Genomic DNA, 22,903 nt, shown 5'->3' with positions numbered 1-22,903 from the left:
ACCTGGGGTGAAAATACAATGAAAATGAAACGAGTGCAAGAAAAAAAATTTAAGTTGATGAAAGAAAATACATAACAGAAATTAAAAAAATTGAGAGCATTTTTTTTTATTTCAAGAATTTTGAAGGCAAATAAAAGTTAGATTTTTTTTTCTCTACTTTTTTTTTGTAATTTAATGACCATTTTAACATTGTTGAGCTGGAGTGCATCAAGATTGTGTACAACTTAATACCAATTATGCATTTAACTTATTGATCAAAAGGTAACATTCAAAATCTGAATTTTTAATTGCCATTAAGAGTATGGAAAGTATCGGAAAGTTCAGATTGTAAATATGTTAATGAGAGTAGGCAGATTCTCTGTTGTACTCTAATTTGCCTGGTTATTGGCAAAATCTTGGTTCTTTTTAAGTGAAAGTGGATCGTCTCGAAAAAAATTAAAGTGTGCCCCACCTTTCATTCACTGGTTCATATTGTAATTAAAATATGAGCGCACACATATTCATATATTTACTAATACAATCAATGTATAAATTCCATTGTGATTGATTTTCATTATAAAAACTTGAGCTCTTTCAATGTCATCTTCTAATGAAATTTGAAGCAAATAAGATTCTTTTTTTCTCTCACCTTCTGGTTGCCTATTCATATAAATCCTTGCGAAGCGATTTCCTGGTGGAATGATTTTATTTTCTCCCCCTGATGGATTCTGATGTCACCATTAAACTACCACATATTTTTACACCTGAATATAGAAGCTATGTCAAATTTGTATTGGTGAAACTTGACATTGTGCTTGCGTGTGTGTGTGTGTACCTAGCATTTGTCGCATTTTATGTTCAGTAGGTGGTTTCATCTATCCATGGCCGCAACCAGATACTTTCCTCGAACAGGGTAAGTACGTATTTTGGCACCTCCATGTAATATAGAAGAAGCAGCACTCAAAGTATTACTGAATCACACTGCCAAGATTATATCATCCGTTTGGTCCAGAAAGATAGTGTTCAGCTGGAGTTCTGCGGCTTCCAAGTTTGTAGTATTTGAACCACTGTGATGCACATGGTAATTCGCCACAGAGTTTGACACATGAAGACTGAGTGGTACGATGATCCAAAGTGTTGATTCTGTTCTGCACAAAAGTTCGCCCAACAAGTATCTTTTGCCTTTTCATCAGCTACATATACTTCACCTTAGCTTTTTTATATGAGGTTCTCATTGCACCTTAAATATCCTCCCGGCCTTCAAAAACTTGCATTCCAAAGCTTTTTTTGATTACAACTGCTGCTGAGTACCTCGCCTTTCATTCTTGATGTCTTAGATGACATTGACCATGTTTGCTTGACTGCCTTTGCTGGAAGCACCCACATGCTCTTGTTCTCAGCAGTATCCGTTGTTTTATCATAACCCATCATAAGGTTAGTAGCTGGCAGATAGGGTTGTAGGCACCCCACAAATATCCATTTTTTTATACCTTACGTGTAGACAAAAGCTTCTTTTTTCTTGTTACAATCTGATTTTTTACCTGAAGTTTTTGCCCAATTAATTAATTACAAACCTCTCTATTCCAGACATAAATATGAGGATAAGCTTTCTTTAGCACCATTTAGGAAAATAAAGAAAAGTATTAAATGTTGAGATATTAACTTTTTTTGTACAGTTCGTTTGTTGAACATTTTTGCAGAGTAGATGCGTATATAATTGTATAGCATAAGTTTTTCAATAATTTTGTCAAGTTATCTATCATTATATTATTGCATTATTAAATTACAGAAAAGAGGCATCATTGATACTGATAGCAATCCTTGTGAACCACACTTCAAGAAACTGAAATCAACTGAAAAACTATTCAAGTCATTGGATATTTTGAGTTTTGATAATCAATTGATTTCTACAAATTTCAAGTATAAAGGTACTACAGGACAACAATGCCTATCAGAAGACTCGTTATGTGATGGTCTTGATACAGAAATCTCGCCAGTGAAAGTCTTAGAAGATGAGAAAGACTTGCTGCTAGATTCTTGTGAAGAAAAAAATCCTCTCAATGATGGATTTAGATGTGAAGTGGACAATCAGAACATTTTATATGAAATTGAACAAGACAGTGATCCATGTTTTGTTTCTTTAAAAAATTTTAATCAACATGAAGTATATGATTGTTTAAAGAAACGTGATGTTCAAAATGAAGATACAGCTGTATCCAAAAACCAAGGAAATGATTGTAATATAAGTACGAGCGATGATTCCCATAATGTACTTCCTGGAAGCATGCTATGCCGAAATTCTTCATCTCCGAGTTCCAGTAGTATTGATAGTCAGAATTCTGAAAGTAAGTGGTATACAATAAATAAGAATGTGTTTTAGTGTACTTGTGTTGAATTTAGAATGTATTGAAGGTTTTAAGCAACTAGTTATAAAATGTCTGTTGTAAAAATCTGCTTTTACACATGACTTAAATGACTGAATCACCTTATCACAGAAAGTGATTTTCCAGATATGAGTTCAGAGATGAACTTCAGAAAGAAAAGTTTGCCTGTATAGGGAATTTGTGCAGTCCTCGTAAGCATGCTCTCCAGTAGAGACAAATAGCTTTTCTTTATTTAGTTCATCTCAGCAGGAAATCCAGGAAATCTTTCTTTTTGTTGTAACATCTTTCTCAGAATATCTTTGTTAAAATTTACTACCTTTTTTTTCCTACCTAATTTTTCTTTCTTAATGCCTTTATGGATAGGCTTTTCACAACAAATTTGGATGAAATGCAGTTCAAGTATGAACATCTTAAATCCTTGCGATGAAAAACTGGTATCTTTGCTTTGTTCAGGAAAAAGTGAACGAAGCAGGATATTTATTATTTCCCCCTCCCAGCCTACCATTCTCCTAAAAATATACTATTCATTTTTTTTTACTCGTTAAATCATAGCAAGGAGGAAAATAAAAATATAATGCTGAGATAAAGAAAAAATGTCATTGAAAGGGTTACCAATGAAGCGTCTCTATGAAGTAAAGAACAAAGAGGGAGCTCTCAAATGTTTTTCTTTCATCTGCTCTAGGCAGAGATATCCCACCCATGTATGGAAGAGGATGAGAAAATCTATAGTATGGTGGAAACTAAATTTCCCCTTCAATCTGATTTCAACTTAAAATGGGAACATTTGTAATGAATGGTTCAGGCCCAGCCTAAAAATCTATCCCGTTTCTGAAATCTCGTTAAAGTGACTGGAGGTTCACTTCACAAGAAAATAAAAATTTATGCCTATTTAAAATCTAAATCTTTATTTTCATATGTCGTAGGGGTTTCACAAGTACATAATTTTCATGATCATCAATGATTTTCAATCAACTGCTGGATTTAAATCTTATATAAATTTAAATATTTTCTTCAAACTTCTGTCTGGTGTTTCTCCCATTCATTCAACTGGCAATCTTTCACAGTTTGTTATTAGTCAATTTGTGATACATTGAATTACAGTGAGTATAATATCTGTTCAAGTTGAAGTTTTCTCTGCTTCATATCCTTCAATATTATTTTAACTCAAAAGTTTTGTCCCTTTAAATTGAAGTTGATGGCATGAAAATTTTTTTCATGCCAAAGGAAAAACGCATCTATTTCCCTCAATGAGTAGGGTGATCAGATCATCTTTCCACTAGGCCATAACACTAATTCATTGATAAAAGCCAGGTCATTGGGGAAAAAAAATTCAGAAGCTGTTACAATTTCAAGGTAATGGATGAAATTACGTATTGGCAGTAAAGCCTAGGCATTGTACAGTTTGGTTCACTGTAGAATCTTAATTTGAAATATGATATAATTTTTTTACTGTTTTTATACAATTGTTCAAGTGAAAAATGAGTAAAATTGTGTATTTTGCATTGTTGAAGGCAATAAATATAAAAAATGCAAATAGAAAGGTCCCAATAGGCAAAATTCCCTAAGTGGTGTCTGAAAGAAAATGCCCATAAAAATATGGATATTCAAATACAAATACATCGCCACAACAGGCAAAATGCCCAACGCTGTGGCTGAGAAAAAGATGCCTATAGCAAATATGGACGCCATATATTTCAAAAATACAGCTACCCAATTAAAAATGCTATTACAAACAACATATATAAATAATAAAAAATTATACAATGCCCATAAGACAACCATAAGTATCCTTTATTCTAAGTATGTATAGCTTCTTGACTTACCCCAACATTTTTATCATATTTCTTTTTAAGCATATATAACAAAAGTACAGCAACCCAAAATAAGAGCAATTATTACGGGAAAAAACCTAAAAATTATGAGAATATTGAAACTTCCCTAAAAAAATTATGGGGGCGCTGTAGCCCAGGTCGATAAGATACTCGCCTAAAGTACCAGAGGATATGTAGAGGTGTCACGAGTTCTGTACCCGGTTCGTCCTCATCAGAAAACTTTCCTGACACAGGGGTTCAACAGAAACGGCGACATGGCCGCAGAAAAAATTGCTACCGCAGGAAGTCCCCCATTGAGGGGTTAAAGCACCAGCCTTTCAATGAGTATAAAAAACAAGCCTGCTGTTTGGAATTGGCAATAAATTGTAGGTCCCTGTCTAATTAGTCCTCGTATGCAGAAAATGACCGTGGTGTGACAAAAATGACCAAAAAATTATGGTTGTCTTGTAAAAGTATAAATAGCTTTTCAATTTATATCCTGTTATGAGACACATGTACATAAAGATCACAAACCTTTTTAAATGTATCAATTGTGTTGTAATTCACGACACCAAAACCTAGAGTTGTACCTTACTAAACGATACTGGTGTCCCTTTGTAGAAGCAGTCGATTGTTTATGTATTATTAAATCATGCTCCATCCCGTTCAAAATTTCAAGCACTTTGATTATATATCTCCAGACACCTGCCCTCTTCCAATGTGAACATATTTAAAAAATTAAGTCTTTCTCCATAGTCCAGCTCAGTTTGCCAACAAGAGCACATGTAGCTCTTCTCTGCACCCTCCCCCCCCCCTCACCGAATCTATGTCACTCTGTAAGTACGGTCTCCAAAACTTATCTGCATACTTCAATCGAGGTCGAACTAAGCTCAGGCAAAGCATCTAACTCAAAACTTACACAATCCTCTAAGTCAGGGTTTAACTACCTGAGGTCAAAAGGAAAACTTCTACACTTAGAAAAATCAACTCTCACCCTCTCACCACATTTGTGGCACCAGGAATGGTAGGTGAAATCGCTGTACCAATCCATTACTGGGGGGGGGGGGGTATAGCATCTTGTGAATGTGCTGAATTTGCCAAAAATTTGGACAAGCACATGTTGAAAGTAAGGACTGGAACTGTGGGGCTCTTCTGTTGCGATGATCGACATAGTTCCAAATCAAAAAATCCATTGCCCAATGCAGAGTTGTTAACTACTACAGATTTTATGCAGTTCTTACAGATGGTCACACTTATGTAAGAACATACTCTCAATACAGTCAAATCCCATTTAACGAATACTATTATAGCAAAAATCTTGTTATAATGAAAACTTTTCTAATCCCTAAATATGATTACAGTGGAGTCCCCCCCCCAAATGGACACTTTTCTGATCCCTGGTCCTGTGAAATAGGGCATTAGTGTATTTCGCTCCCCGTTTGGGAACACTCTTGGTAGGGGAAAAATCAGGCAAACTCTCAAATTAATTTTTGGTCCTACACTGATAAAAATTTATTATATTCAACTATTATTTTTAATTCCAAGCTCAAGTTGGTAAATATGATTAATCATTAAATCATTCATTATGATGAATGTGTAGTCTACACATTCTAACATACTAACTGAATATAACTATGGTCCAAGATGGTGAATTTGAATGGTAATGTGTTTTTGTTTTTTTTGAAACGTTTGAAGAAAGACAACATTACATGATTATGATATTATGGATGTTATTATCTTTCTGCGTATTTTAATTTAATATTTATCGCAGAATATGTGTTGGTCAAGTATTGCGTGAGGGTAAAAATATTAATTCAATGAAGAGAAGAAAGTTTATAAATTTTTCCATATTTTTATTTGGACTTTCCAGCTTTATTTTTAAAGTATGCATAATACAAATACAACGCCACAACAGGCAAAATGCCCACCTATGTGGCTGAGAAAAAGATGCCCATAAAAATATGGATGTCATATATTTTAAAAATACAGCAACCCAATTAAAAATGCAATTAACACAAATTATAAACAATAGGCCTATATACACATGATAAAATATTATACAATGCCCATAAAGAATACTTATGGTTGTCTTATTTTAAGTATGGATGGCTTCTCGATTTATCCCAACATGTTTATCGTATTTCTTTTTAAACGTGTCAATTGTGTTACAATTTACTACCTGCGGGGCTAAGCTATTCCATTTATTAACAACCCTATTAGAGAAACATTCCCTGCGACATCATAACCTTGCATTCTCCCTCACCAATCGATACTGGTGTCCCCATGTAAAAGCAGTCGATTGGCGGTGTACTAAAAGTTCATGGTCCATCCTATCCATCCCATTGAAAATTTTGAACACTTCGATCATATCTCCTCGACACCTGCGTTCATCCAATGTAAACATATTCAAAAAATGAAGTCTCTCTTCATAACTCAAGCACTGTGTGCCAATAAGGACACACGTAGCTCTTCTCTGCACCCCTTCAACCAAGTCTATGTCCCTCTGTAGGTATGGTCTCCAAAACCTTACAACATACTCCAGTCCAGGACGAACTAACACTCAAAAAAGCGGAAGAATGACTTTAGGAGAACGCGAAGAGACCTTTTTGAAAATGAGACCAAGCATTCTATTCGCTTTTTTGACCACCGCTGAACAATGTTCAGAAAACCTAAGTCGCTTGTCAATGAGAATTCCCAAATCGGTGACCCTAGTTGCATCCGGGATAGTGACACCATTCAACTCGTAAGAGAACCGTGGGTTGTTCGAACCAAAATGAGCGACCATGCACTTATCTACGCTAAACGTCATGCTCCATTCATTTGCCCATGCTGCAATCCAGTTTAAGTTGGTCTGGAGCAACTCTCTATCTCTTTCATTCCCGATTACCCCCATTAGCTTCACATCATCTGCGAATTTGCTAGTAATCCCATCGATACCCTGATCGAGTTTATCGATAAAAAGTGAAAAAAGTATGGGGCCAAGGACACTTCACTGAGGAACTGCACTTGTGACGTCTGTCCAACCAGAGAATTCCCCGTTCACCATAACTCCTTGCGACCTATCTCTTAACGACGATTCTATCAAATTCAGCAAGTTGCCCCCAATTCCAATCTCGTGTAAATGCTTCAAGAGTTTGCCATGTTGGACCCAATCAAATGCCTTCTGGAAATCAAGGTAAACAACATCTACATTTTTGCCCTTACCCAAAGCCTTAGTCATGTGATCATAGAAGCAAAGGAAGTTAGTTACACATGACTTGCCCTTCCTATCCGACAATACATTATTCTCGTCTATCCACTTCACAAACTGCCTTTTGATGATAATTTTGAAAATTTTTGAGAGGAAGCTCGTCAAACTCACTGGACGATACTTTGACACCGCTTCTCTACTACCCTTCTTAAATATCGGAACAACGTTAGCGAGTTTCCAATCTCTTGGGACGATACCCTCAGCAACTCTACTCCTGTATATCTGTGCGACTGGCCCCAATAATTCATTAGCACATTCCTTTAGGACCCTGGGATAGATATCATCTGGTCCTGGTGCTTTGCTTGCACATACATTTCTTAGAAGATTTAGGACCTCCACGTCTTCTACTTGAATATTGTTGAGGGTTTTAGTACCCCATGCAACACCCGTATATTGAATATCATTATCTCCATTAAAAACCGACACAAAAAAGTCATTGAAAGCACTACACATTCCTACATTGCTCTCTACCCTAGAGCCTTCTATTGAGAGGGGGCCAACTGTCCCCTTACATCCATTATTGACGTATCGAAAAAATGATTTCGGATCAGAGCCAATGTTATCTGCCAACCTAGATTCAACTTCCTTTTTACTATCCCTTATCACTTTCTTCAAGTCTTCTCTTATCAGTAAACAATGATAGGTCACCTCGTCCACTTTTATACTCTCTGAATGCTCTTTTCTTTTCAAGATAAAGGTTCTGCACGCTATCCGTGAACCATAGAGGGTGCGATGTACAAACACGCTTTTTTCAAACAAAGGGTATGACGTCGTGCAAAACAGAGGACAGCTTCGTACTAAATTCTTCCCATTGACTTACCACCCCTACTGATTCCAACCGGTCTTTGAAAACTTCCGCTAACCTTCCTCTCAAAACATCAAAGTTAGTTCTCTGAAAACAAGGAACCAGTCTTTTGTTATCAACCTTACCCGAGGAAAAGTTACAGTGAAATCTGACGATACGATGACCACTGGAAGAAAACTCTCAGGAAATCCTCAGAACTAGTAAGAACTTAATCCAAAATAGCAGTACCCCTAGTGGCTTCTGATACATGCTGATACAAAAAATTTTCCAGCACCAACTTAAGAAAGTCTCTTTCATACTGATTTTCAGATGAAAGGTTCTCCCAATCAATACCTGGGTAATTGAAATCCCCTAGCCTTCAAACAGGATTTCACGTATATCAACACTCCACCCCCTTTCCTATCAGATCTATTTCTCAAAAAAGTATTGTATCCTGAGATGTGTAAGAAAGATTCATCCCCATCGTTTGCCCAAGATTCTGTAATGGCTATAAGACCCAAGCCCTCCACAACTATCATAGTTTCTAAAAAATCTTTCTTATTACCCAAGCTCCTGGCATTTATTAACACACATTTTAATTTGCCCGGTGATTTAGTGTCAATCGAGAAGCCATCCAAATCAGAGGTGGGTAATTCCCCGTCAGTACTGTTGTGATTATCATTAACTAATCACTAACTGATCATCATAACTTCACCGCATTTTCGACTACGTATTCTGGGAGTACAAAACCTGACCAAATAATTGTTTGCAAAATTGATAAATATAGTAAAATTTTATCAAACTTTTTTTTATTGAGACAAGTGGTGATTATGCATAACCACCTGTGTATCACTTTTACACACTCAATAACATTTACATTTTAACATTAAAAGGCATAGGAACCGGTTGTGATCTATGTATAGCATACCTCCCTATTAGCAGACGCTTCCCGCTAGAGAACAAAATTTTTAGTCCTATGGGTGTTCATTATCGAGAGGTTCTGCTGTACATAAAGTAACCATTAAAACTATAGCTACAGTCACTTTGACAGGTGATAGCTTATACTACTTTGATACCGCACATAGCAATGCCCTAATGCATGAAACCAGTCAATCAGAGAATATTTGGCATCAAAGACTGGCTCATTTAGGTTAAGCTGGAATTCAAAGTTAAAAGTCATCGACTACAGGACTCTTTTTCATTGAAAGTAATGTTGAGAATTGTAATCCTTAATAGTAATCATCTGTATAAAAATGAAGTGCCTTGTCAGTGACTCCCAAAAAATAAGGCGACAAGAGCGAAAGAAGTTTTATAGCTTTTGCATACACACTTACGTGGCCCATTGGAAGTTGAATCTATTGCTGGAGCAAAATATTTCATAACCATAATTAAGGACAAAAAAAGTATGTGTTTTGTTTTTTTCCTGAAGACTGTTTTTCTCAAAATTTGTAGACTTTGGTTTGCTTCTCCATATAGGCTTTATTCTTACAGTGCAAAACTTGAAAATCTGGACATTCTAGGGAAGATAATCTTCCCCATTTATATACAAGTAGAAATGAGCTGACCAAATTGCAAATGGGTGGGGGATACCTAAAAATTTTACTGGGTTGTGTCAATACCAGCCTTTAGTAGACTAAAGGCAGTGTTGGTTGAGTGCATGATGTTAATCTGTAATATAAAAAGATTGGTGTCTCATCTTCCTGTAAATTGACATTCATTCGATTTCAAAACTGTTCATTTTATTCTTTGGCTAGTTTTTGTTGTTTTTTATAACGTTGTCTGGTGTTTTAAAAAACTTATCTGTAAATTTTAGGCAATATCTTCAAACTATGAAAAGTGCATCAGTACCAGAGAGAAATATTATATTGGATTTTCACTCCATTTATTTCACATACAATCTTCAAACATCTTTTATTTCACATACAATCTTCAAACATCTTTTATTTCACATACAATCTTCAAACATCTTTTATTTCACATACAATCTTCAAACATCTTTTATTTCACATACAATCTTCAAACATCTTTTATTTCACATACAATCTTCTAACATCTTTTATTTCACATACAATCTTCTAACATCTTTTATTTCACATACAATCTTCTAACATCTTTTATTTCACATACAATCTTCAAACATCTTAGCACAGCTTCATAGATTTACTGAAATGAAGGAAATAAAATAAAGTGAAATGAATAAAGACAGCTGTATATTAAATAGATGGTTTGAATGTACTATGAGTCAGTACGCAATTATAAAGAGATTCATTTAACACAAAACTAAAAGGATAGCCTTGCAGCTACTCAAGACATAACATGCTACCTCTACCTAATAAGTCCTACTACCTCTAGTAGTCTATGCTCTCTACCTAGATGTCATAATCATCATCAGTATCACTTTGAGGAACAGGCACAGGGTGATCCCCATAGAAATCAATGTTAAAATTGCCGTAGAGTTTTCAACCACATCAATAATTAAAAAAATTGAATTTTAATTCTTCATTTTTGAAATATTGGGCTCTTCAAGATACAGAGCCCAAAAACTAAATATAAAAATAATTAATCAGACCTAATTTTGATGTGGATATTCATGCAATAACATTTATTTCAACTTTTTATATCTTCTCAAGCATGAAAATTAATGTCTCCATATTGTCTTATAATATTGAACTGCATCAATTGATATGGTTTAGGATGTTATGAAATTAATTATGGGTCCATAAATTACATTGAAGAAATTCTGCTGCTTTGATCAAACATTTTTTGAAGTAAAAACAAGCACATCAATAACTTGAACTTCAATAATTTTAAAATATCTATAGCGCCCATCAAAATGAAAAAAAAAAAGATTTATTTCTACATTTCTTTAATTTAGATTCATATCTTTCATGAGTTACACAGGAAGTCGTCATATTGGTTACCTTGTCTATGTTTTTTATGTCCTTCAAAGAGAGAGAGAGGAATATCATGTAATCCAAAAAGCCTTGTAATAAAATAATCTAAATTAAATAAAAATTCCATTTTGTTTTTGTACATTCCTCAAACATACAGAATTTCAAACCAATGTGATTTTGTTAACAAAACAGTAAGACGCCCAAACATTGTAATATTAATGCAGCTATCTTTGATCAAGTAGTAATATTTTTTTAATTGTCAATAATTTAGTGAATTTTTAAAAATATTGCATTTTATGTAAATGAGAGACTTCTCAAAGCAGGATCTATTATTTCACTATTTGGAAGTCTCAGCAGACAGTGTCTGCATGAAAAATTTAGTTTTATTTTTTCAACGCTGACATCCTCTCAAAAAGTTCTAAATGTGCACAACTCACTAGGTAGTAAATTGCCCAAAGCAATAGACCTGAGTAGTGCTCGGTTTGAAAAAAAAATATTTTAATTAAGTATTTTGCATTCAAGACATGCTGGAATCGACCACATTTTAACATGTATAGGCACTGGAACAAAACAGTGCAATATACCTTCTCTCTCCTGTGTATGTGTTTGAGTCAGTCCTGTATAAACTGGATGACCAGCAATTTTCAGCCCCCATCCTCTGATTTCTTCCTATCGGCACCTCTGTAAGGAATCCCTTTTTTCTACACTTGTGTAAGAAATTAAGAGAATTTGCAGACTTGGTCAATTATCTCTAGAACTACTGTACCGATTTTAATGAAATTTGATATGTACATACATTGATACAATACAAAACAACCATTCAGTAATTGTGTGTGTGTAGTGCGATCATGCGACCGCGACACGCATGATCGTGCGTAACAGTCGTTGGAGTCTGAAGGTATGAAACAGCGGTTGCAGAATAAACAAAAAAATGGGTTAATAGATGGGTATGGTCCCCTCTTACAGATATACAGGTCTCGCAGCGTGATTTCATACTTGAAATAAGGCAGTTTATCATTTCCTGTGGCTATTGGTCCCACTCATTCAGCAACGCTGTTTTCATTCCCTGGATGGTTCCCGGAGGGGAGTTGTGAGTTGCAATTGCCCTCCCCAGAGCATCCCAGATATGCTCTATAGGGTTAAGGTCTGGAAATCTGACTGGCCAATCCATCCGGCGAATATCCTCACTCTCTAGAAAATCGTCGAGCAGAAGAGCTCTATGTGGCCTCGCGTTATCATCCATTAAAATGAACTCAGGGCCAACTGCACCCCTGAAAAGGCGAACATAGGGCTCCAAGACCTCATCCCTATACCTCACACCAGTCACAGTGTCTCTTTCAAAGACATGGAGAGGTGTGCGGCCATCCAACATGCCTGCCCAGACCATTAAATCTCCTCCGCCATAATGGTTGATTTCGCGGACATTGGAGGGTAGGTAGCGGGTCCCTGGTTCTCTCTATATGAATGTACGGCGAGAATCGGTGCTTAGGCTGAACCGGGATTCATCAGTGAAGAGAACGGTCGCCCATTGATCCATACTCCAATCTGTATGCTCTCTGCACCATGATAAACGGATTCTCCTGTCCGTAGAAGTGAGCAGGACGCAAACAGCAGGTCTTCTTGTAAACAACCCTCTCTCATGAAGTCTTTTGGAAACACTCACCCTTGATACACGGATTCCTGTGGCTGCTTACAAGTCACGAGAGAGCTGAGAAGCTGTAGCACTCCTGTTACGCCTCGCTATAATCGACAAATGGTGATATTCTCTGGCCGTCGTGGCTCCTGGACGACCTTGCCCAGGCTTTCTCTCATTGGATCCGGTATCCTGGAACTGTTTCCATAAGTTACACATGACGCTGGACGTTAAATTGAACTCTCTACAAATCTGGACTTCAGATTGGCCTGCTTCTAGCCTCCCCACAATTCGCCACCTCATTCCATCATCTAAATGTTGGTGGTTGCTCATTTTTACTGTTACAATTTTAAATTAACCGATTGCTGCAAAATAACACCAAGAAATTCGCCGAGGTGTGCTAGCGAATGAAATGCGTCTTAACTTACGCACTCTTATAAATCCGGTTTCTCTACTGGCTCCGCCTACACACATGTGTACGCTTACATATTTGACGTACAAGATTTGCATTTTTGTCTAGAAGCAGTGGTTTTACATTCAGTTCAGTTCTTTGCATGAAATTCGATAAAATATACAAATTCTCTTAATTTATTTCACCAGTGTAAAATTAATGCATCATATTGTTCCGGATAATTTCCCACAAGACTTCGGGATTGCAAAACAAGAAGCGGTTCGACAGACAAACACAGATTTATTTACAGAACAGCAATTTACACGTATTTTCAAGCTAATCAGAGAGCTAACAACTTTCTCGCAAAGTTTAAACACGACTGACTAAATCTCCTTGTGTCTTTCTGAGCCTCTCTAGCCTGTCTTGCCTCGTGAGCACCGCACTATTTATAACCCCGGAGAAACTTCGAGAAAAATAACATTCCACAAAATTCTATTTTACAGTTTCCTAGTCGACGGCGCCACCATACGGACTGCCTGGAGTGGCGGGACTTTCTAGATTTTTCTCTACACGCCCTGCCAGTTCTCCACCAATCACAGTCATTTCCGCCAAACTGAAACCGGTATCAACCGATTTCAATATTTCTGATAGCCATCAAATGAATCACGCCATCTATCGTCGATAGTTTGCAACAATATATAATTTATGACTTATTTTTCCACTCTAAATGTTCTTTAACTCTTTCAGTAGCTCAATAAGTTTCTTGTCTAGGTACATCCTCTTGTACAGACAACACAAAAAATATAATCAGTTAATTTTTAATTTCTGCAAAAACTTTCAATTAAAATAATTTTTTAAAGTTTGTTAAATTTAATCATATATTTGGCCAAATATGAAAGCATTATGTGGCCAAACAGAATATTCAGCAAATGAATCTATAAGGAATATTCATCCCATCTCTAGTTCTACTGCTCCAAATGTGACAAAATTTATACAATGGATTATTCAAATTATGCACTTGTGATTTATCTAATTATAAAGAAGTACAAAAATTTGTCAGTAGGTGTAGCTGTTACATGAATAGTATTTATTTGCATATATTGAACAATGTGTGCCCTATGCGAGATGATTGAGAAATTTGAAAAACTGGACAACTTGGCATTCCTCCAGATAGTGAAGGAAAGCAAATTCTAGTCTGCTTGCATTAAAGATGTGGCTACCGCTGTTGTTGAAGTCAGCAGTCAATTGCGACATGGTAGTGTGAGTGTCAGCTTTTTTCCAGTGCTGTGAATATGCCTTATTCCACTGTACTAACCATCATGTGGCAAATTTTGTATTTTTATCCTTACAAAATCAAGCATGTGCACCTATTGCATGAAAAGGACTCAGAGATGCGTAAAAGCTTTGCACTTCAGTTCCTTGCTCAAATATTTGTTGATGTCACTTGTGTGGCCATTGAACATTCTGTGGACTGACAAAGCCTACTTTTGCCTCAATGGCTAAGTTAACACAGAATTATCAAATTTGTGCAGGGAAAAACCCGTACACTATCTAGGAACAACCCTTGTATCCTGAAAAAAGGACAGGATGGTGTGGTTTTATGGCCACTTTTTTATCATTGGGTTATGTATTTTTTTCAAAAAAATAACATGAATTGAATCAAAAACTGTTCCGTCACAGAACAATGGAACCATGATATGCTGCAGGATTTTGTTATTCCATAACTTCAACAGCATAGATGGCTTCAGAATGTAATTTTTATGCTGGATATGTTGCAACTCCTCACATTGCTGGGCCCGTAAAGCAAGTTCTAAAAAACATTCCAGAGATACATGGTTGATCATCTGGCATTTTATTACCATTAATTTTTTTCCAATAAATGACAAGTACATTATTTGAATAACTTGTGAAAATTTTGTCTCATTCAAGCAGTAGAACACGCTCCAGACCTCTCTGAAGTGGGGAACTTATTTCTCTCTGGCCCTGTATTGTAAATTTTGTTTTTAAATTTGTCAACTTTTTTTCTAAATTTTAAGCCAAAAAGAAATTGGGGTGGGGGGTTTCCTTATACATGTAAAAATAGGGTAATTAGAAAACCGTCAGGATTGGGTGCATATGAACTTCAATTAAGGTTCACAGGGGTGGGACCTAATAAAAAATGTTAGGTACCGCTGCAAAAGATTTGGGACAGCGCCAGACACATTGCCTTAACCTATGCCTCAACTTTCATATTACACTGCTGGCCACCGTAAATGCAACACCCTGAAGGAAGCATGCAAATAATATGAAATTTACAACATGCATTAGCGGAGGTGAGATATGCAAATGATTGGAATTTCAGCGCAGACGCACATCACGCGCGCCTGTGGCGCCACTTCAAAGCGCTATTTAAGGCTTGGAGATTTCGACGATTTGAAGTGCGGCAATTGTGTTTTTCTTGTGGTTTTTTCAAAAAAACGATCAATTATGCCTTGTAGAAAACAGCGATCATCTTTTGATCAAGTATCCGAGTTCGACAGAGGAAGGATAGTGGCCTACCGAGATTGTGGATTATCTTTCAGGGAAATCGGTAGTCGTGTTGGACGAAACCAAACAACTGTAATGCGGATATGTGATCGTTGGATGCAGGAGGGTACGACGGACAGACGTGTTCGATCGCATCCACCTCAGTGCACCAATTCACGTGATGACAGGCGTGTTGTGCGTGTGGCAGTGACGGATCGCTCAGCCACATAACGAACCATAGCACAGCACATTCAGTCTGTACCGCATCATCCAGTGTCTGCGCGTACCATTCGACGCCGTTTACAGCAGAGTGGTCTGTCCGCAAGACGTCCATTGCTTCGTCTACCCTTGACGCAGAACCACAGACGTCTCAGCCGCCAATGGTGCGATGAAAGAAGGATGTGGACGGCACAATGGAATGAAATTGTCTTTACTGACGAGTCACGCTTCTGTCTGCAACACCACGATGGTCGGATTCGAGTCTGGAGACACCGTGGAGAGAGGATGCTGAACAACTGCGTTATGCACCGCCACACTGGTCCTGCACCGGGTATTATGGTATGGGGCGGTATTGGATATCACTCTCGCACTCCTCTAGTACGCATTGCCGGTACTTTAAAAAGCCAGCGCTACATCTCCGAGGTGTTGGAGCCAGTTGTCCTTCCTTACCTTCAGCGCTTGCCCACAGCCATATTTCAACAGGATAATGCGCGACCACACGTGGCACGCATTGTCCAAAGGTTCTTCGTCAATCGCCAGATTGAATTGCTTCCCTGGCCAGCTCGCTCTCCGGATCTTTCGCTGATAGAAAACATGTGGTCCATGGTTGCTCAACGATTGACCCAGATTACATCCACAGCTGCCACACCAGATCAACTTTGGCAACGCGTGGAAGCTGCTTGGTCTGCTGTACCCCAAGAACACATCCAAAGTCTCTTTGAATCAATGCCGAGGCGTGTGGCAGCGGTGATCTCCAACAATGGCGGCAACTCTGGCTACTGATTTTGGCAGGAACCACACTTCACAGAAGTCTATAAATTTAATCATTTGATGCTTGGTCAACATGTTATCTACAAAATAAATATTGTTGCGATATCTCTTGTCTTTCTTGGTGTTGCAATTTGGGTGGCCAGCAGTGTATATACAAAAAAAACGTCTGAAATAAATAGATGCATATTTCATTAATTAGTATTGTTTGAAATGGAAAAACACTTTACACGCAGGTAATATTCTTTTTTGCAGAAGATTTAGAAGCCAGTGAAGATTTCTTATATCCTTTGGATTATTCTCGGTAAGTTGATTTTTCTGATTAAAAATTATTTTTCTTTATTTATGTTTCTTATCTAAAAAAACAACTATAAATAAATTCACATTCCACTTTCCTTACAATTTCTTATTTTTATTTAAAACTCTGACTTTCTTGTATTTTCCATTGTTGCCACATTAATTGAAATAGTGAGGCATGTTGTTATACAAGGATGTTGTTATGTTGCTGCTTTTTTTTCCTTGTGGTAACACTGTCCACCACTGGATGGTGCTGTGAGTTGCTGATGTTCTCTAATTTATCTGTATCACGGAACCCAAGTTATTAGCAAAATCTGGTTTTTTTTTTACAACTCTGATTCAAAAAATTAAAATAACGCATAGTCATATTTTTCTTTTTTTCAACAGAGGATCACTGTAGTGCCAGACATGACCGAGGCTCTGTCCAACAGATGATCACTGTAAAAATAAACAACGGAAGTGAATGAAAAAAAATAGGAGTAGTTTAGAATAAATTGAACTTTCCTGTGACGTTTGTTGCGTGTTCAAAATTTCAATAACATATGTTGTAAAAGATATTTAAGATATTCAAAAAATTATAATAATCAGGAGAGATGGTTCAAAATATTACAATGATTTATGAAGAATTTATGATTGGATAAGCGTCAGTGCCAAAATATCTTTTTTTTGAAGAATTTTTTGAATGATGGTTACACAAAAATCGACACAGAATTGGAAACACTGAACTTCATAAAACATCTCTTTTGAAAAGTGTCATCAAACAAGAAGTTCAGTTTACTCAAGTTTTAGAATCAACCCAGAGGATGTGTTTGTTCTGTCCTCAGTGTCGAACTGTACCAGTTGTTTACTTATAACAACTGCGTTCATTGGGTAGCCAAAATACATCATATATTGTTTTTTATGTATTGTTAGAAACGCCGTGGTAGTAAATCACTGTTTGCAAACAAGTATCTGAATGAATTTGTTATCTAATGAAGCCCCAATGAAATTTTCAAGAGTGAATTAGATTGGTGGTTTGAACTGCCCTTCTGTCATACAATCCTTAATTGATCAAACTTCTGATTGTGCCTTTTGTGACAATGTGATTTTATACAACTTTCTTTAATTGTTTATTGTTGGTGCCTGTTGCACTTGGACGTTCATTTGATTCTTCAATTACCTCTAATCTTTGCACAAATAAATTCTATTTAGCCACAGATGCCCCTCGGGGTAGGAGGGAGGACAAGTGCTCCTTACGGCAGAGCCTGGGTGTTGCACAGTTTCTCCAGTAATTTTCTTAATTTTTCTTTGATTAAAGTTAGTCTCAAATCTGTTACGTGGGCGTTCACCTCTCGACCAAGGATGCCTGCTTGGGTATTAACAAAAATTTAATTATAGAGTTATTATAATTTATTTGAAGTACAGTAAAACCCCTCTTGATTGACACCCTTCTTTTACAGCCAAATAATTTCTCCCGTGTAATAAAGGCATGCATTTCAAATCCGTGATTTACGGTCACCACTCTTTCACAGATTTTTTTTCTGTGCCGTTGTCTGCAAAAGAGGTTTTACTGTATTAAATTGAACAAATTCGTTCATTTATATTTTTGTTTGATAATAAATAATAATAAAGTCATTTTATATGGTTCAATACATCTGTCGTTTGTTGCAATGACATACTAAATGCATCGGATTAACAATTTTAACTAGGCTGACTTATATTAGGAGAATCCTGAAAAATCATGGTAGTTTTTATTTTTTGGGATAGGTCTAATTTTTGGGGAAACACGGTAGAAGTTAAATTGGAAAAATATTGAAAATAACTATTTCATTGCACAAGCAAAAACCAGGACAAACTGACGTTCCAAAAGCCTTTTTCAGGATTAGGCAAAAAATAGTGGAAAACCACTACTGTCTCGAAAAACAAGACATATCGCCGCCCTACCCTATACCCTTTTTTAACAGGTTTTAAAAATGATTCTTTTTGAAATTAAGACTTGAAATATACGTAAGGGTACCTAATCAATTAAAATTATCTATTGTTATTTAAGTTATTTAATTAATTTTTGCAATTTTTTTCAAAGGCTATTTTGACAAAATAAACACAAGCCAATCAAAAAAAATTAATGGTCAGTTAATAACTAATTAACTGAAAGAAAATGTTTTTCTCTTGTTTCTTCTACAAATCTACAAGCATTTCTTGAGGCTACGTCAATTTTGTAGATAATGCTCATTGGCTAATGAATGATAAGCTCTGAGAATGCTTTTGAGCCATCTGATAAACAGTATACATTGTGTTTGTTGTAAAACTCACTTTGAGAATACGTTTCAATATTTTAATCCATTGAATGTAGTATGAGGAAAATTGTCATTTGCAATCAATCATCTTTATTTTGTGAAACTCAAGTTTTAATCAACAGTCATAGAGACCAGAAGGATCTTTCCTTTTTATATCTTTTTTCCATCAAGAGTGGAGTTGCACCGGGCGCAAAATGAGAAGGGGCTCCGAAACGCGTTAAATATACATTACTATAGTCCGTTTCAGGTTAACTTTGCAGTGAAGGGGAAGCTACGAGGGAACCGCATCACTCGTTGCTATGGGAACGAAAGCCTCTTAACCAATGTATCGATGCGCAGCCTCAGTAAGGTATGGCCGATTCTCGCCAATCTCACTGAGAAAAATATTTTTTACGTGTAACGTAATTGCACAGTTAAATTAGTAATAATTATAGAATTAAAAGAAAACCACTGCCGATACTTTCAGAAATTAAAGTGAGGTTTTTGAAATCATTTGTTTTGTTTTTTGATTAGAAAATGTTTTAAAATTTAGAAAAAAATAATTATCTTCTGTCAGCGTGTCACTTACTCTTCATTGATGTGCCGTAAGTAACACTAAAAATTTCAAAAAAGTCATATATTTTTCTGCAATATTTCCCTTCGCTCAGCTGAAATTTATTTACAAAAAAAAATCTAAACAATATTATGAAAGCAACATGTAATTTTAAAATACTGTATATTAACCATGGATCTCAAAAACTTCGATTTTTAGTTTTTTCTTCAATTTAAATGGAAAAAAATTAATGTTAAATAAAATTGAGAAGAAGCAGATTAACTCTGTTTTCACGTGTAAATGCAGGAATAGCACCAAATAATAATAATGATACGGAAAAGTTTAGAATTTTTCTACTCACTTTTCTTGCCGCTCGACCTCCCCCCTTCCCCGAACAGTATACGTCGATGCCACTTATTTTCCCGACAGCTTTAGTCTTTTGTTACGGTTGATGTGCTGCTCATGGTTATTACGGATTATTCTTATGGAGTTTTGTTTACAACGAATATTCAAAAACCAAAAATATAGTATTCAGGAATGGAAGAGCAGAGAACTTTAGCGTGGCTATCTCTGGTGAAAATTAAGACACAACTGTCACATAACAGATGAAAGCCCAAACCACTGTGGACCCCCCCCCCCCCACTCATTTATTGTATCTGAAGAGACGCTATAGGCAAGGGGCATGAGGAGAAACAGGTGGGTGGAAGATGGCGTCCGTTCGTGTGAGTGGAAGTCGCGACTCTGTCAACACTCTCCGTGATCGGAAACTAAAACTATCCCATAAACATGGCAAAAAATAAATAATTAAAAAAAGGAGGATCTATAACCAAAACTTCTGCACCCATAGAGGGCCTCTCACAAGTCACAATAGTATCGGCACTCTCGTGGAAGAGAAACACTTCTTGTAATCTATGAGTGAATATCTGAACTCACTGAAGCCTATTTTTAGGAGAAAATAAAACTGATTGAATATTCGTGTTTATGTAAGCCTATAGCTGCATGTAAAACTGAATGAAAAATTGTATCGTTATGGAAAATTCAACCAAATAACGAAAAAAAAAAATGTATATATACAGTATATAATTGTGTAACGAAAAAAAACACGACAGTGATATTGGCGGGGAAAATTTCTAGGATATCGCGCCAGAGTGTCGTTGCCGTTGCTATGGATTTTCAATAATGGTAACCAATATTTTTTATAATTTAAAAATTTTAAACAAGTAAACATTGGTTCAAAACGACTTTTTTTCAGTATTTTTTTCAAAATCATAGAAAAAATTGAAATATTTTGTATAAAGGTTTATCTTAAACCTCCGATATATGAGAACTATATTTTGCGGCGAAGTAATACACTCTCTACCTTTCTCTTCACTGCAAAGTTAACCTGAAACAGACTATAGAAAAATATCTTTAAGATACTTTTTTTAAAAATAACTAAATATACAAAAAATAATTAAAATATATGCATAAATAATGACCTAGATGAGAAAAAAATTGGAAGTTTGTGTGTATATAATATTACGGTTATTTTTCGAAAAGAAAAATATAGATGGGCTGTGCACCTATATACGTACAGTACATAGCGATTTTATGTCAGATAAAAATACATGCTCTCTCTCTCTCTCTCGAGCACTTTTCATTTACCCATGCAGGAGATTTGGAGGGGAAGAAGCAATTTCTTTCTCTTCTGTTGTGCAGTAAAAAATAAAAATAATGGAGGGTTAACCCTTGGGTCACCCAATTTTTCTACTAATGAGAGCCAAAGTGTTTTCCTGTTTTGAGCCAGAGGCCTTTCATGCCTCTTTTTTCCCGATTAACATTACTTTTATTAAAAACGCAGAATCAAGTCGCCAACACAGTACAGTATCTCAAAAAAAAAAAAATTGGATATAAATATTTCAAAAAAATGAATGAATTAAAACATGTGATTTGCTGTTTTTAATACGGATCCTGCACTTGGACCTCGTTTCTACCTGTCACACGAGGAGAAAGAAAACTGTGCTCACACGAGAAAACCCATGCGCCCCCGATCACTGGCCAGTCTTTCCTATTAGTTCAACCAGGGGAAGCTTGGTGGGTTGGGTGTGCTCTAGAAGGGCGTCTAATCTACAGTGAAAGGGGAAAAAAATTAGGAAAAATTATTTGTGCCGTTGTGTAAGAGGGGCGCCAAGTCTTAGGTAGACAGGGCGAAAAAAGTTAGGAGAAATGATTTCTGCCCCCCTTTCTTTAGTAGGAGCACCAAATCCGGCATAAAAGGATGAAAGAAATTACAGAAAATGATTTCTGCTCACTTTAGGAAGTGCGTCATATCCAAATGGAAACGTAAAAAAATAAATAATTAGGAAAACTTATTTGTGCCCTCTCTATAGGAGGAGTGTTAAGTCCGAAGTAAGAGGGCAAAAAAATGGGAAAATGATTTCTGCCCACTCTAGAAGGTGTGCCAAGGTAAAAGAGCAAAAAAAATTTGACAAAATATCACTGTTTTTTTGAACGCATCAAAACGAAGTGATTGAAACAAAAGGTTTTTTAATTGGTGAGGTTCTGGGGGGCCCAAAAATAGGTCCCGCTCGGGTAGAGATTTTGTCTGAAGCCGCCCCTGAGTGCAACGTGTGTGTGTGTGCCGAAAACTGTAACAAACAGTACACACCCAATTGAACATCTTTTCGGAGTTTCATGGATCTTGTTCCAGATACTATGAGGCTTGGCCTCCTAGACAGAGGTACTATCTAGGAGGCCTTGGTAAGGTGTGGCCACAACGGGACTCTAAAAAGGCATCTTTTCCCTTTCAAGAAACTAATCAGGAACGTATGTTGGAAATTCAATTTGATTTCTTTAAACAACTTTGTAAACCATATTCCACAATCATGACCTCCACCCCCACCACCTCTGTTTTCGAAACTAAGAAAAAAGTTTTGAGGTGCAAAATATGTATTGCTTTATTCCATTGGTATCGTTGTCCCTGAGATATGCTTCACAGCATTGTTTTGCACCTTGGTAAGGTACTAGGTATAAGAGCGATATGTCTCACCAAATAGATTTATTAATTAAATAGTGTGCCAGTTTATTAAAACATGCAATTTTTCCGCTATGTTATACATTATTTCTCAATACGAATCATAGTGTGAACTTAATCTAGCTGCCTTTAACTGTAAGGTAAGCTTATTTATTAATTAAGATTTG

At 36.3% G+C, this 22,903-nt stretch overlaps 1 protein-coding gene across 2 annotated transcripts in view; it reads left to right on the top strand.

The window, feature by feature from the left end:
- The window catches only part of Su(Tpl) (Suppressor of Triplolethal), a 192,611-nt gene that overhangs the window by 121,780 nt on the left and 47,928 nt on the right, over positions 1–22,903 (top strand). For both annotated transcript variants that reach the window (XM_089249646.1, XM_089249647.1), the window contains 2 exons: positions 1,769–2,324; positions 16,874–16,922. In XM_089249646.1, coding sequence (XP_089105772.1) covers positions 1,769–2,324; positions 16,874–16,922 — 605 coding nt within the window. The remainder of the gene's footprint in view (positions 1–1,768; positions 2,325–16,873; positions 16,923–22,903) is intronic.

The sequence above is a fragment of the Pholcus phalangioides genome, unplaced genomic scaffold (genome assembly GCF_987345545.1).
Source record: "Pholcus phalangioides strain wild (caught in Gottingen) unplaced genomic scaffold, Ppha-v1.0 ptg000022l_1, whole genome shotgun sequence".
In the NCBI taxonomy this organism is placed as follows: Eukaryota; Metazoa; Arthropoda; class Arachnida; order Araneae; family Pholcidae; genus Pholcus; species Pholcus phalangioides.
Note: the sequence above shows the minus strand (reverse complement) of the source record. Positions and strands in the feature narration are given on the sequence as shown.